Source organism: Amyelois transitella, chromosome 17 (genome assembly GCF_032362555.1).
Source record: "Amyelois transitella isolate CPQ chromosome 17, ilAmyTran1.1, whole genome shotgun sequence".
NCBI classification, from domain to species: Eukaryota; Metazoa; Arthropoda; class Insecta; order Lepidoptera; family Pyralidae; genus Amyelois; species Amyelois transitella.
The window spans coordinates 799,447-814,173 of record NC_083520.1 but is presented as its reverse complement, the minus strand read 5'-3'; the positions used below and the strand labels follow the sequence as shown (position 1 = coordinate 814,173).

At 37.4% G+C, this 14,727-nt stretch overlaps 1 protein-coding gene across 2 annotated transcripts in view; it reads left to right on the top strand.

The window, feature by feature from the left end:
* The window catches only part of LOC106134651 (stress-activated protein kinase JNK), a 109,005-nt gene that overhangs the window by 83,086 nt on the left and 11,192 nt on the right, over positions 1-14,727 (top strand). For both annotated transcript variants that reach the window (XM_060948826.1, XM_060948827.1), the window contains 3 exons: positions 4,469-4,577; positions 5,375-5,539; positions 13,135-13,264. In XM_060948826.1, the coding sequence (XP_060804809.1) occupies positions 5,388-5,539; positions 13,135-13,264 (282 nt within the window). In that variant the 5' untranslated portion in view covers positions 4,469-4,577; positions 5,375-5,387. The remainder of the gene's footprint in view (positions 1-4,468; positions 4,578-5,374; positions 5,540-13,134; positions 13,265-14,727) is intronic.

Here is a 14,727-nt window from a genome sequence, read left to right as displayed (position 1 = left end):
GATAGTCAAAGAAAACAGTCAACATGACTTTGACTTTTGAACGACTTTGGCGTGGTTTTTTCGGTTTCGGTTCAGTTGGAAGGCGCTACTCCGAAGCTTGTTGACTAGTTTGCATGTCAAACTCGTAAACCCACGTCTCGTCACCAGTAACAATGCGTTTCATGAATGTTGGGTCGGAATTGACTCGTTCTAGCATGTCCTCAGCGACTCTCATGCGATTGAGTTTTTGAAAAAAATTCAGGTCTTTTGGGACTAGCCGAGCGGCAACATGTTTCATACCCAAATTATTAGTTAAAATGGTACGGATCGACTCGTGAGATACAGAAAGTTCGGTGGCTATCTCTCTCAAAGTTGAATGAGGATTTTCAGTCACTATTTCCTTCACTTTTGCGATGTTAACTTCAGTTGCAGACGTTGATGGCCTACCAGAGCGAGGCAAATCTTCCATCACATCTCGACCGCTTTTGAACGCTTTGTACCACTCATAAACACGAGTTTTTGATAAAGTCGATTCACCGTAAGCCTTCTGTAACATTTTCAGTGACTCCGAACACGATATTCCATTGGCAATGCAAAATTTAAGACAAACTCTTTGTTCGATGTTTTTATCCATTATGAAATTAGCAACACACACTAGATATGATATAACTAAAAATAGCACTGTATTTAATGTAAACAACAGATGCAACTCAAACTCCGCGCCAAAATGGAAAACAGTTGTGCCAATCTAACAACAACAAAAAAAACAAAAATTTGAATTTGGAACCATAAATAAATAATCCATTCCCGATACTTTTCTGACTGAATGTATTCTCTCGTCCACATTTCTATTCCAAGTTTGGATAGTTGTGAAGTTGACGTTGTTGAAGAAAATGCTGCAGTGCAGTTTGTTACCCGCTTCTTCGGCACTGACGCTTTAGAAGCGGCAGTAAACATAGTTTTAAGTAATTTCTTTGACGGCAACCAATGTTGTGAAACCAAAAGATATGACAATAATTAAGTGATATGAAGCGTCCAATAATAATGAATATTTTTTTTTGTTAGAATTTGGATATAGAATATGTAGATGCGTTAAAGCCAAACAGCTGAACGTGGCCTATCAGTCTTTTCAAGACTGTTGGCTCTGTCTACCCCGCAAGGGATATAGACGTGATTATACGTATGTATGTATGTATGTAGATGCGTTAAAGTACAAGTATAGGACTCACAATATATGTATGCTCTCGACCCGTTTTTTACAATACACACTGTAACACAATAGTAAGCAGAGTGCCTAGTGCGCATGCCCGCCCGCCCGAGTTCATTTCTTGACACACTTTTTCGACTGCGCGAAACGCAAATACATACATACATACACATAATCACGTCTATATCCCTTGTTGGGTAGACAGAGCCAACACAGTCTTAAAAAGACTGAATGGCCACGTTCAGCTTTTTGGCTAAATGATAGAATTGAGATTCAAATAGTGACAGGTTGCTAGCCCATCGCCTAAAAAAGAATCCAAAGTTTGTAAGCCTATCCCTTGGTCGCCTTTTACGACGTCCATGCGAAGAGATGCAGGCAACGAAAAGAAAGAAAGAATACTCATGTTGAGGACTAACAAAGTTACCACTGCAGTGAATGGATCGGATCATATATACATTCATTCGATCATTCATATAATCACGTCTATATACCCTTGCGGGGTAGACAGAGCCAACAGTCTTGAAAATACTGATAGGCCACGTTCAACTTTTTGGCTTGATGATCTAATTGAGATTCAAAAAGTGACAGGTTGCTTGCCCGTCGCCCAAAAAAAGAATACCCAAGATTAAGAGCCTATCCCTTAGTCGCCTTCTACGACATCCAAGGGAAAGAGAAAGGGAGTGGTCCTATTCTTCTTTCTATTGCTGCCGTGAACCACACGGCACTCTTCAGTATAATCATATCCCTTAACAAGTTAAGACTGTTATTTTAAATAAAACAAACTATTCAAACCCGGTTGTATAAGCACGCTGACACTCGAGTGCCAAGCGTCAAACAATAGTGAGGAGGCCATCTTGAAACGGGCTCGAATCGTATCAACTTAATTATACTGTCTGAGTGGGTGGAAATTAAATCCAAAACAAGTGTAATTACAATTTTTTGGCATTCCCTTTTGTAGTGCTTGTACGCCAAAGCAACGGTTGCCATGGTGTGGTTAGTTAGGTAAAAGTGTCAGATAAAATTATTTTAACATGCATACATACATATGGTCACGTCTATATCCCTTGCGCAGTAGACAGAGCCAACAATCTTGAAAATACTGAATGGCCACGTTCAGCTATTTGGCATAATGATAGAATTGAGATTCAAATAGTGACAGGTTGTTAGCCAATCGCCTCAAAAAGAATCCCAAGTTTGTAAGCCTATCCCTTAGTCGCCTTTTACGACATCCATGCGAAAGAGATGTAGTGGTTCTATTATTTTTTGTACCTATTGGTGCCGGGAACCACATTTTTTTTATTGTCAAATATTTTTATTTTATGTTCAATAATATAGTATTTTAAATTTGATTATTTCTCTACTCTTCTCTCTTTCTATCTTCTGTAGGAATAAATCACTTTGCAACTATACTTTCTACACCTTTTCCCTCTTACTTACACGGTATGTTAGTTTTTTCTAATTACTTCTGTCACGTGCTATCGCACTGGTCACTTCTACTCATGCAAGGATAGTATGAGCACGCTGTCCATCCATCTCGTTTTCGGTCTTCCCCTATTTCTTAAGTCTTTTCATGGCTGTCGGCTCTGTCTACCCCGCAGGGGATATAGACGTGATTATATGTATGTATGTTATTTTTAAAGCATGTAGTTTGCTTGAAATAAAAATTATCTTTGCATATCGGATAACTATATTGTAGATTTTAAAATAAAACGTCGCAGGTAATAGAGATGAGAGATAATATAAAAATCCATAGAATAGCTACATCAATCTCTATTACAACAATATTTACAAATTTGAAGAGGGTCGTGGGTTTAGCTATAAACACGAGATCCAGCAAGTGGCCGCCAGATTATAGCGAGCTACTTAACTCTGCTACTACTAAGACCTGTAGTAGTCCAAAGGCAAGGGTAAGTAGCTCGCTATCCGTCGTAAATCGATCGTAAAATTTGTAAATATAGTCCTAATACAGGCTGATGTAGTTATTCTATGGATCTGAATTTCATTATGGCTGACTTATCTTGTAAAGAATGTCTTACATTAACTTGTTTACCTCTCCGTTCTATATCCAAAGCTCGGCATTTGCTCAAGAGCATAAAGTTTTATACCTTAATAATAATAATATTTTTTTTAACTTCATCTAACATTTCATCTAACTTTTCTATTTAGGTAACCTCTTCTATCTATCTTCTGCTTCTATCGCTTGGTCACGACCCGCCGCGTTAGAAGAAAATTTACCCTCATCTGAGGAGAAAAGGAAAAAATGAGATATAATAATAATTTCTCTCATCTTTGCGTATTCCCAGTTGCACCCTCGGATGATTCAGAATAGAATAGAATAGATTTATTTTCAAAATTGGATACAAGGTATCACTTATTGACGTCACATCACTTAAATCTAATTATAACTACTACCGCTTCCAAAGCGCATGTGTAGAAGAAGCGGCGGAACAAACTACACTGCAGGATCTCAGAGGCTGGGATTCGTTGTCTATAAGTAATTACAACTGCAAACAAGCTATGATATCGCAGAAATAAGCAAACACTCTAGCGTCCAGCGCAAACAGTATGGTGGAGAGGCCATCTTGACTCCGAGACGGAATTGAATTAAATTAATTATATAGACTTGTACCTCGTCTCGCTAAGTGGACAGGAACGAGCTCAGCTTGTACGTCGGATGTCTGTTGGTTTTTGTTTATTTCTTTTTTTAGAAAAAAAATGCTGGGTAATATCTTTATTTGCCGTATAAGTTCTCTTCATACATCTTCAAAGCACGGAGTTTGATAAATACAACGCAATTTTTTAAACTTACAGTTATTTTCAAATTCAATTTTGTAGGATGTATTATAAATTTTGTAAGATTTAATTTTATTTGTAAGATATAAAATGTACCATTAGTGTTTTGGCATTGGTATTGATTTTTTTATGGTCAATTACTCTATCGATACACAATTGGCATTTTTTTTGTACTTATATTTATTAATTTGTATTTTGTTTTTGTAATGTTTAAAAAGGACCGAAATTAGTTCTGTATATACTAATAGTATATTGTACTAATCAAAGACATCCTGGCAAAGCGCCAGGTCAAGAGTACCCGAAACCGCCGAACTTTCATGAAGAGAGTTATGAATGTGAATGAAGCGAAGGAAGTACGCAGAGATCATGGCAAGTGGAATGATGTGATTTTATGTATGTATGTAAACAAATAGTAGATTGATGCCCGAAGCATCGCACCCCTGGGAATTTCCAGAGATAAAAAATTTAAATTATTTTTTTTGTCCACAGACGTGACGTGACTTCGTGTAAGTTGAACTCAGCTGAACTGTGATAGACCGCGGCTCTCCTCGGAGGTATATGGATAGAGAAACACCTCTTGCAAGGATATTTTTGTAAAGTAAGTCTGTTTTAAACATACATACGATCACGTCTATATCCCTAGCGGGGTAGGCAGAGCCACCAGTCTTGAAAAGACTGATAGGCCACGCTCAGCTGTTTGGCTTAGTGATAGAATTGAGATTCAAACAGTGACAGGTTGCTAGCCCATCGCCTAAAATAGGAATCCCAAGTTTATAAACCCATCCCCTAGTCGCCTTTTACGACATCCGTGGGAATGAGATGGATTGGTCCTATTCTTTTTTGTAATGGTGCCGGGAACCACACGGCATAATAAACAATATTTAAATAACTTGCGGGCCTATAAGCCAAGCAGTTAAGGGTCGGAGGGGGTTTGTTAAGAATGACGGCTTTGTTAATGAGTGTTAGTATGTGGGCAGGTTTATCTAATATGTCTAAGCTATTGATGAATGATTTGCGTACTATTTCGGGGGAATGGTTAAATACTATGCGGACCAGTTGATCACATTCATTTAATATAGTCACGTCTATATCCCTTGCGGGGTAGACAGAGCTTGTTGTTTTTGTGTTAGTTGAAAATACTGATAAGCCAGATTCAGCTGTTTGGCTTAATGATAGAATTGAAATTCAAATAGTGACAGGTTGCTAGACCATTCCCAAAAAAAAAAAAAAAACAATCCCAAGTTTGTAAGCCTTTCCCTTAGTCGCCTTTTACGACATCCATGGGTAAGTGTGTTGGAGCGATCCTATTCTTTTTATATATGTGCCGGGGGAACCACACGGCACATTATCACTGATCACATCACACATTATAACCCAATCAATCCTTGTTCTCAGGCAGGGGTGGTCGATGCCCCACGCGGCGCCTCCAGCCACCGCCATGTCGGCCCCGCCGCGACACCCACACTTCTATACCGTCGAAGTCGGAGACACGAGGTTCACAATCCTCAAGCGTTACCAGAACCTCAAGCCGATCGGCTCGGGCGCCCAGGGGATTGTTTGGTGAATGTTCTTATATATTATATATGTTCTTATATATATTCACGCATTTAGCCCCTTAATGAGTAAGCAGAGCAGTCCATATATATATATATATACATATTATATATATATTTATATATATGCACGTCTTTTATCACCTTAATGACTAAGCAGAGCAGTCCTGAAAAGACTGTTTGGCCTAATGATATTCAAATAGTGACACGTCGCTAGCCCATCGTCTATAAGAAGAATCCGAAGTTAATAAGCCTACCCCTTGTCGCCTTTAGCGACAGCCATGGGAAAAAGATGGAGTGGTCCTATTCCTCAGGGAACCACACGGCATATTTTGCATTGACATAGGTCATAGCTACGCCGACTGACGGCCAGCGCTGATGGTCGTACGAGCATTGTTTTCAGCCTAATATAATTCTCTCTTTTTGTCTTTTTAATTTTTGGAAATGATTGAAAAAGAGACATTATACGTCTGTCGAGTATGCCATGTAAGCGTTCATCACCAAAGGGGCAGATTAATTTCTGTTACACTACTCTATTCCTAAGACTTTTGGAGGTGGACAGTTCTGCAGCCAAGGTGAAGGTTACAGAGAGAAATGAGCCTTATTATAATGGGTTTTAGGTGTTAATATCTAGTATGTTGGTTTTTGAGCTTGAAGCTCACATGATTCACTTGTATTTTTACCCTAAGCTCAACAAATCGGAAATTATTATTCCGGTTCTATTGAGCGTGTTCAGAAGCTTACATGTGGAGTGTTATTATAGTTTATTTAATGTAGTTTGTTTTTTGTGTGATTTTACTATTAAGGCATGGTTTTAAGTGGATAGGAACCTCCTTGCATGGAGTCCTATCTTTAACGATTGGATCATTTTTATAAGTTTAAGTATGAAGGATAATTGTGTCTTTTTCAAATCAGCTCATTAATTTTTCCAACAGTATCTACACTCAAACAAACTATATTTTGTTTTAACACAACAACCACACTAAACGATTCAAAATGTCAATTTCTTATACAAAAGCCATTGAATGGACTTCAAAATTGTCTAAACTAACTTTTGCCCTTTTAAAGATTCAACGCATACATATTCAGGGTGACTGGTTTTCAAGCGGTTTTGTTCATTTAATCATGTATTTTATTCAATTCGATTTGTTAATTTAATTAAATTCTTTAAATATTTCATTAAATTTACAACTTAAACTGTTTATACACAGTGTCTGAAAAAAATAGTTTGTGCGAACTTTTAATAGGAAAGTTTTTGAGTGGAACATAAAATTATACAGCATTTCTTTTTCTTTTGTTTTTGACACATTAAAATTTAATATGCAACCCGATTTACCAATCACCCTGTATAGCTGTACAGTTTATACATTTACATTATACAAATGAAAGAGCTCTTCTTTCTGCAGTGTTGCCAGCTTTGGATTTTTGTTTTCCTTTGCAGTATTCATTATTTCGCCTCTCTATGCGCACTCGCTTTATTTGCTTGTTCAATTTTAATTTTAATGAATGCTGGTGTTTCCTGTTTTCAATGTTGTTATTTTTAGCTCAGTACTATGCTTTCACACAATAATTAAATGATACTTTTTATATATACTACAGGTATTAAAAGCGCACGTAACGTTCCATTATTTTATTTCTATGGAGTTGTTTCTTTATTTTACGTCACTTATTTATTTCAATAAATATATAAATAAATATATACGGGGAAAATTACACAGACTGAGTTATGAGTATTAATGAGATGTTAACTCAAAGCTTCTATATTTTATTATAAATACTTATATAGACAAATAAATTAGAAAAAGTTTGTTTCTCACCATGTCCTGGCCAGACAAGCGCACTACCGCTGCGCAAAATTTTAGTTTTGTACAGTTGGTACATAGTCAGCCTATTAAAACATAATTCCTGTTTAAGTAGGTATATATTGTCTTAACAATATTCTGCGATCTCTTGTCTTCTGCGAATTCTTCTCTTCCTCAGTATTTCATTCTCTGCTTTCACATCTCGTTTTTACTATAATAAAACATGCCATTAAATATTATTACTACACCTATCTAAAAACGAGTAAGTAAACATAAAAACACCTTATACATACTGAGTAATACATTGAACAGCCAATATTTTAGGCCAATATGTTAGTGGATTAATTGTAATCTTTTTATGAGAATAAATTCTTTAAACCTTATAAATTAATGAACGACTTCGTTGTAGACATACATACATACATATGGTCACGTCTATATGTCTTGCGGGGTAGACAGAGCCAATAGTCTTGAAAAGACTGAAAGGTTACGTTCAGCTATTTGGCTTAATGATAGGCCAAGCCATCTGGCAAATATGGTCAGTTTCGCCTACACATATAGAATTATTCTGTGATGTGTTACTCATGATTAATTTATTTTCCTAGCTTATATTGTAATAGAAAAAAGAAATTACTGAGGCAACTGAACGTGTAATTTACACATAACATACATATAGTCACGTCCATATCTCTTGCGTGGTAGACAGAGTCTTAAAAAGACTGAATGGCCACGTTCAGCTGTAAGGCTTTATAATGGAATTGAGATTCAAATAGTGTCTGGTTGCTAGTCCATCGTCTACAAAAGGATTCTCAAGTTTAAAATTCCCTTAATCCTGTTTTACGATATCCTTGAAAAAGATATTGAACGGTTCTATTCTAACGTGCCGGAAACCACACGGCATTATTTACCTATACACATGGAACACAATCGGACCCCGGGCTCCTCACCGACCTCAACCAAACCAGCACCATAGCGAGGTGGATGACCGTGATCTCTGTTCCTAGCTGATGCTGTAAGATACCTAATGGTCGAAATGGAACAGTTTTACTCGGTGAGCGCCGGTGACTCTGTCTTCACCGTGCCAGTGAGGTACGCCCAACTCAAATTCCTGGATTCTGGAGTCCAGGGTGTGGTGTGGTAAGTAGTCTGGTGGCGGGCGAAGGAGCTGTAGAAATCTGTCCCTTTTTTTTTGGTACATTAAATGGGTAAGACCATTTTTTATAATGTCCCATTTTTAATAACGGCGTAACTAACAAATATACATAATATCACTTGGCGGCCTGGAGGGGTAGGCAGAGACTACATCTTTCCACTTGCCACGATCCCTGCATACTTCTTTCGCTTTATCCACATTCATAACTCACTTTATACACGTGCATAACGATTTTGCAATAAACATAGTTTCGCGTAATTATTCATATAGAATTACGACAAACCATATTTGACTTAAATGTTGTGAAACCAAAAGATATGACAATTATTAAGTGATATGAAGTGTCACATAATAATATATAAATCTTCAAATTACACCATTAAAATGTATGACATAATATTTACAGAACCCATCTCAAAATGTCTTTCAATCGGACTCGTATCAATACGGAAGACGAAAATAAAGATATATCTCTTATCAAATATTGTGAACAGCCTTACATTATTTTAAAAACAGGGACAGATTTCTATGTACCTCACTGCACCGCCAAATAAATTGATTAACCTTAGCACAACTTAACATCACACAAAAACGTAACTAATATAACAAGAAAATATACTAACACCTCAATTAGCCCGTTCAAGATTACTTTCCTAACGATACAACTCATACTTCTTCTCTTCCTGTACCTTAATACAAGCTGGTGGATGCTCAGAGCGTTGGTGGTCGAGTCGGTAAAGATGCCTGGCTGAAATGCATGTGACGCAAAGGGCACAGGTTCGATTTGGATCCCACAACGGCCATGTACCAATGACTATTATCCAAGTTATGTACATTAGTTTGAAGACTAACCGTTGCTCTCACGTTGAGCGTAAAACTTCGTGAGGAAACCTGCACATTCAGGCAACTGGATGTGTAACCATGATCGATTCAATACGGGTTAGGTTTACCTGCAAAGGTTGCGGAGGTCAAAAGGGAGTCGCTTCGTGTAAAAACCTGACTCGCCCAATCCAGGGTCCATGGTCAAAGGCATACCCCGAGCTCCTCTCGAGAGTGGTGAGGATGCAACCGGGACTAAAGCCAGGAGTATGAAGAAGAATCATCTGGGTTGTCGCCCACGCGAATGATACGCCAACTACAAAAAAAATTAGGTTATTCGCAAATATCTCCAAAATAATCCCCCCGGGAGCTTTATTTTACCGGGATGAAAAGTTCTCTATGTCTTTCTCCAAACTCTCAATTATATTAATGAAAAATTTCAAGAATTTCATTAGATAACTACTAACTTTCACATTTATAATATTAGATGGGATTTAATAATTACAATACAAAAATTATCAAATATCTTTCTTAATGACAAACACTGCTCAAGCGGGATTTCGAAAGGGAATGGGATGTACTGATCAGGTCTTTTCCTTGCGGTGCATAGCCGAAAAGTTTTTGGCCAAGAGACAAAAAGTCTATTGCACATTCGTAGATCTGGAAAAGGCCTATGACAGAGTTGAGAGGAATGAATTGTGGTCAGCACTTTCTATGCATGGGGTGAGCAGTCTCTTAATACGAGCACTGAAATCCTTATATGAGGATTCGAGTGCTTGTGTCAGGATAAACGGAGCGCACACTGAGTGGTTTAAGATTGAGAAAGGCGTTAGGCAAGGATGTGTTGCGTCACCGTGGCTGTTCAACCTATTTATGGATAGCTGTTTGACAGATTTGAAAGAGTCTAAAAGTGGATTAAGGATGAATGAGTTACTCGTCAAATGTCTGCTCTATGCCGACGATCAGGTTATACTGGCGTCATCAGCGGAGGAGTTACAGGAGATGGTAAACTGTATGCATGAAGCTTTAAAAGAGAAAGGAATGAAAGTGAACGTAAGTAAAACTAAAACACTGGTTTTTGAAATGGAGAAAGAAATGACAGCATGTAATATTTTGATTGGAGGAGAAAAAGTGGAGCAAGTGAAAGAGTTTGTATATCTAGGATCAAAGTTTACATCAGATGGCAAGTATGATAGTGATATTGAAAGGAGAGTGAACGCGGGGAACATGGTGAATGGAGCTTTGCATGCCTTTATGAGCAGTCAGAAACTATCCAAAAAGGCTCGACTGGCTGTGCACAGGGGCGTGTTGGTCCCGACATTAATGTATGGGAGTGAAAGTTGGGTATGGCAAAAGAAGCATGAAAGCAGAATAAATGCAGTGGAAATGAGAGCGTTAAGGAGTATGATGGGTGTGAATTTGAGTGACAGGATAAGGAACAGCGTGATAAGGGAATGTTGTGATGTGAAAGAAGATGTAGTTACAGGAATAGAAAAGGGTATGTTAAGATGGTTCGGTCATGTGGAGAGGATGAATGAAAGCAGGTTGACTAAGCAGATATACAAGGAGAGTGTGGAGGGAAAGGTCGGAGTGGGAAGACCTAGACGAACGTATCTTGATCAAATTAAGGACGTCCTGGTAAAGGGTCAGGTCAAAAGTACCCGAAACCGCCGAGCTTGTATGAAGAGAGTTATGAATGTGGACGAAGCGAAAGAAGTATGCAGAGATCGTGGCAAGTGGAAAGAGGGAGGCGTGATTTTATGTATGTATGTATGTATGACAAACACAAATATAAAACAGGTAAACTTATCAACCAATTTTGTACCTTAATTTTTGTTTTTCATTTCGTATATGTGCATATGGATAAGAGTGAATGAGAAGGAAGTATTATGTCGTCTCTAGCACACACACCACCATGATATAATTTTAGACAGCAGTTCATGATGTAAGGTACAGTGAGCGTTTGTGTCTGAGAGCTAAAAAAGCCGGTGGGTAAGCGAATCACTACAGTATAAATAAGTAATAAATTCAAAGGTTGGTGACCGTGTGGTTCCCGGCACCAATAGAAAAAAGAATAGGACCACTCCATCTCTTTCCCATGGATGTCGTTAAAGGCGACGAAGCTTATAAACTTGAGATTCTTCTTTAAGGCGATGGGCTGGCAACCTGTCACTATTTGAATCTCAATTCTGTCATTAATTCCAAGCAGCTGAGCATCTCCTTTCAGTGTTTTGATAACTATTGGCCCTGTCTGCCCCGCAAGGGATATAGACGTGATTATATGTTATGTTATGTTCCTCGTATATTGTTTTGGCCCCCCCATTGTATGTAACCACTCAATGATGTGCCAATCATGAAACTGGAACATGCTTTGTTGTTTCAGCTTGTAAATAGATATTTCTCCTTAACTGATAGTTAAATGGGCTCTGTATTGAACGTGATACACGAAGGCCAGTGTCTATACGACCTTCGTAGATAGTATCCATTACATACCTACTTACTAAGTACATACGTACGTCTTATCAAATTAAGGACATCCTGGTAAAGAGAGTGATGTAGATGAAGCGAAGGAAGTGGAAAGAGGTGGTCTCTGCCTACCCCTCCGGGAAAGAGGCGTGATTTTATGTATGTATACGTACGTCGTATTAAATTTAAGAGCTTACTCGAGTCGGTAGAGCTTCCTACGTTCGTGTGTTTGCTCTGTTATTTTGTTTATTTGTCTTATGTATATACACAAATGAATGTACATAAATAAATGAAGTGCCGAAAACCACACGTCACCTTTTAGAATCTATACTAATAATATAAAGCTGAAGAGTTTGTTTGTTTATTTGTTTGAACGCGCTAATCTCAGGAACTACTGGCTCGAATTGAAAAATTCTTTTTGTGTTTAGTAGACTATTTATCGAGGAAGGCTTTAAGTTATTTATAATGACGCTGCAACTATTAGGAAATAATGGAAAATGTGAAAAAAAAACGGGGTAAATTATTCCAGCTTAAGGGCTTCAATGATGCCCAAAATGACTATTCCACGCGGACGAAGTCGCGGGCACAGCTAGTTAACAATAAATTTCACGCTATCTGATTGCACCACGGCTGCACTAATCTCATTGCAATAAAACATTAATTTGAATCAGCTTTGCAATGATATTACATATTTTGCATTATTTTATTATGAATGGCTTGTTATGTGTGCATTTGTTTTTGAATGTAATTTTGTGGCTCGTTATTGCATTGCACTTTTATTATATAATTTTAATACGTAGTAAGTTTGACAGTTATTCGGCTGTCCTCGGCCATATTAACGGTTCGACGAGTTTTTTTTTTTTCAATGGACGACGGATAGTACGTTTTATTTTTGAACTATTAGTAAAAATGTCATAATTTTGTTGGTAAATGAATGCTGCACGCGCAAGGATGAAAAATTATGGTGTCGAACTTTTCCAAGGCCAAAAGTCCATCAATAATGCTAGCTAATTAGTTTTATACTCCTAGCTAACATTGTACCTATAGGGTTTTTATTTATTTAAAACAAATAAACTGAAGTTACAATACATATACTGTTGCAGTGTTATTTGTTCCGCCGCTTCTTCTACACATGCGCTTTGGAAGCGGTAGCAGTTATAATTAGATTTAAGTAATGTGACGTCAAAAAGTGATACCTTGTATCGAATTTTGAAAATTAATCTATACTATTCTATTCTACTATTCTTTTTTTACGTTACAGTGCGGCATAAGTATTAAGTAATGTGACGTCAAAAAGTGATACCTTGTATCGAATTTTGAAAATTAATCTATTCTATTCTATATACTTTTTGTATGTTACAGTGCGGCGTACGACACGGTGACACAGCAGAATGTGGCCATTAAGAAACTGTCCAGGCCGTTTCAGAACGTGACGCACGCCAAGCGCGCATACCGCGAGTTCAAACTCATGAAGCTGGTGAACCACAAAAATGTGAGCATTTTTTTAAAAGTTATTGACATTGACATATTAAATAAGAGGTCTTGTAGGTTCAGAGTATTGGTACTTGAAGTGCCGTGTGGTTCCCGGCACCAATAGAATAGGACCACTTCGTCTCTTTCCCATGGATGTCGTAAAAGGCGATTAAGGGATAGGCTTATAAACTTGAGATTCTTTTAGGCGATGGGCTAGCAACCTGTCACTATTTGAATCTCAATTCTATCATTAAGCCAAATAGCAGAACGTGGCCTTTCAGACTTTTCGAGACTGTTGGCTCTGTCTACTCCGCAAGGGATATAGACATGATTATGTGTATGTATGTATTGGTACTTGAAAGGTATACAAGGCTCCTCTCCAGAGTGGTGAGGATGCAACTGGGACTGAAGCCAGGAGGTAGAAGAAGCTTCAGAGTACCGTACTGTCCTAAAACTGTCACGAACAAACAAACTTTTTCAAAATTCAAAATTTTTTATTCATTATTATAGGATATTATTATATCGCTTAATAATTGTCGTATGGTTTAACAACTTGGTTGACGTCAAATGAATTACTTAAAAACTAAGTTTACTGCCGCTTCCAAGGCGTCAGTGCAGAAGAAGCGGTAACAAACTGCACTGCAGCATTTTCTTCAACAACGTCAACTTCACAATATTAAATTATACTTAGAATAGAATGTGGACGGGAGAATACATTGTTCACGGGAGATTTATATATTTATGAGATTTAATATTGAAAAAAGAAAAAAAATATATATATATATTTTATGGATTGCCAATTTTAAAAAGATTTATGTACAGAGTGTACTGAAATTTTGATTTAAGTTCAAATTAAACTACAATTAATTACGAGGTTCCTGTGCCAAGCTCGAGCCAGAAGCTTTATAATATTAGTAGGTATAATATATAATATAAAAAATAATGCATAAACATAAATAATGTATAAACAAGTAATAATATAGTAACAAAACAATTTAAGTATTACAAAATAACAAGTACAAAAGATCTATTTGCGGATTTTTGTGAGAGATGTCAACTCTGGTAATTGTCTTTTACACGTAATCCGTTTTACCCGCACCCGTGTCAATATGCTTTTAGGACAGTTTGTTGGATAATGTTGGAGTTTTACAACAAAACGGATTCGAGTTTTAACTTTTTCGATGATCCAAACTCACATTTTATTGGTTCAATATGGTCATTGTATACTTACATATAATAACGTCTTTATCCCTTGCGGGTAAGACAGAGCCAATAGACTTAAAAAGACTGGCAGGCCACGTTCAGCTATTCGGCTTAATGATAGAATTGAGATTCAAATAGTGACAGATTGCTAGTCTGTCGCCTTAAAGAAGAATCACAAGTTTATAAGCCTACCCCTTAGTCGCATTTTACGACATCCACGGGAAAGAGATGGAGTGGTCCAATTCTTTTTTGTATTGGTGCCGGGAACCACACGGCACT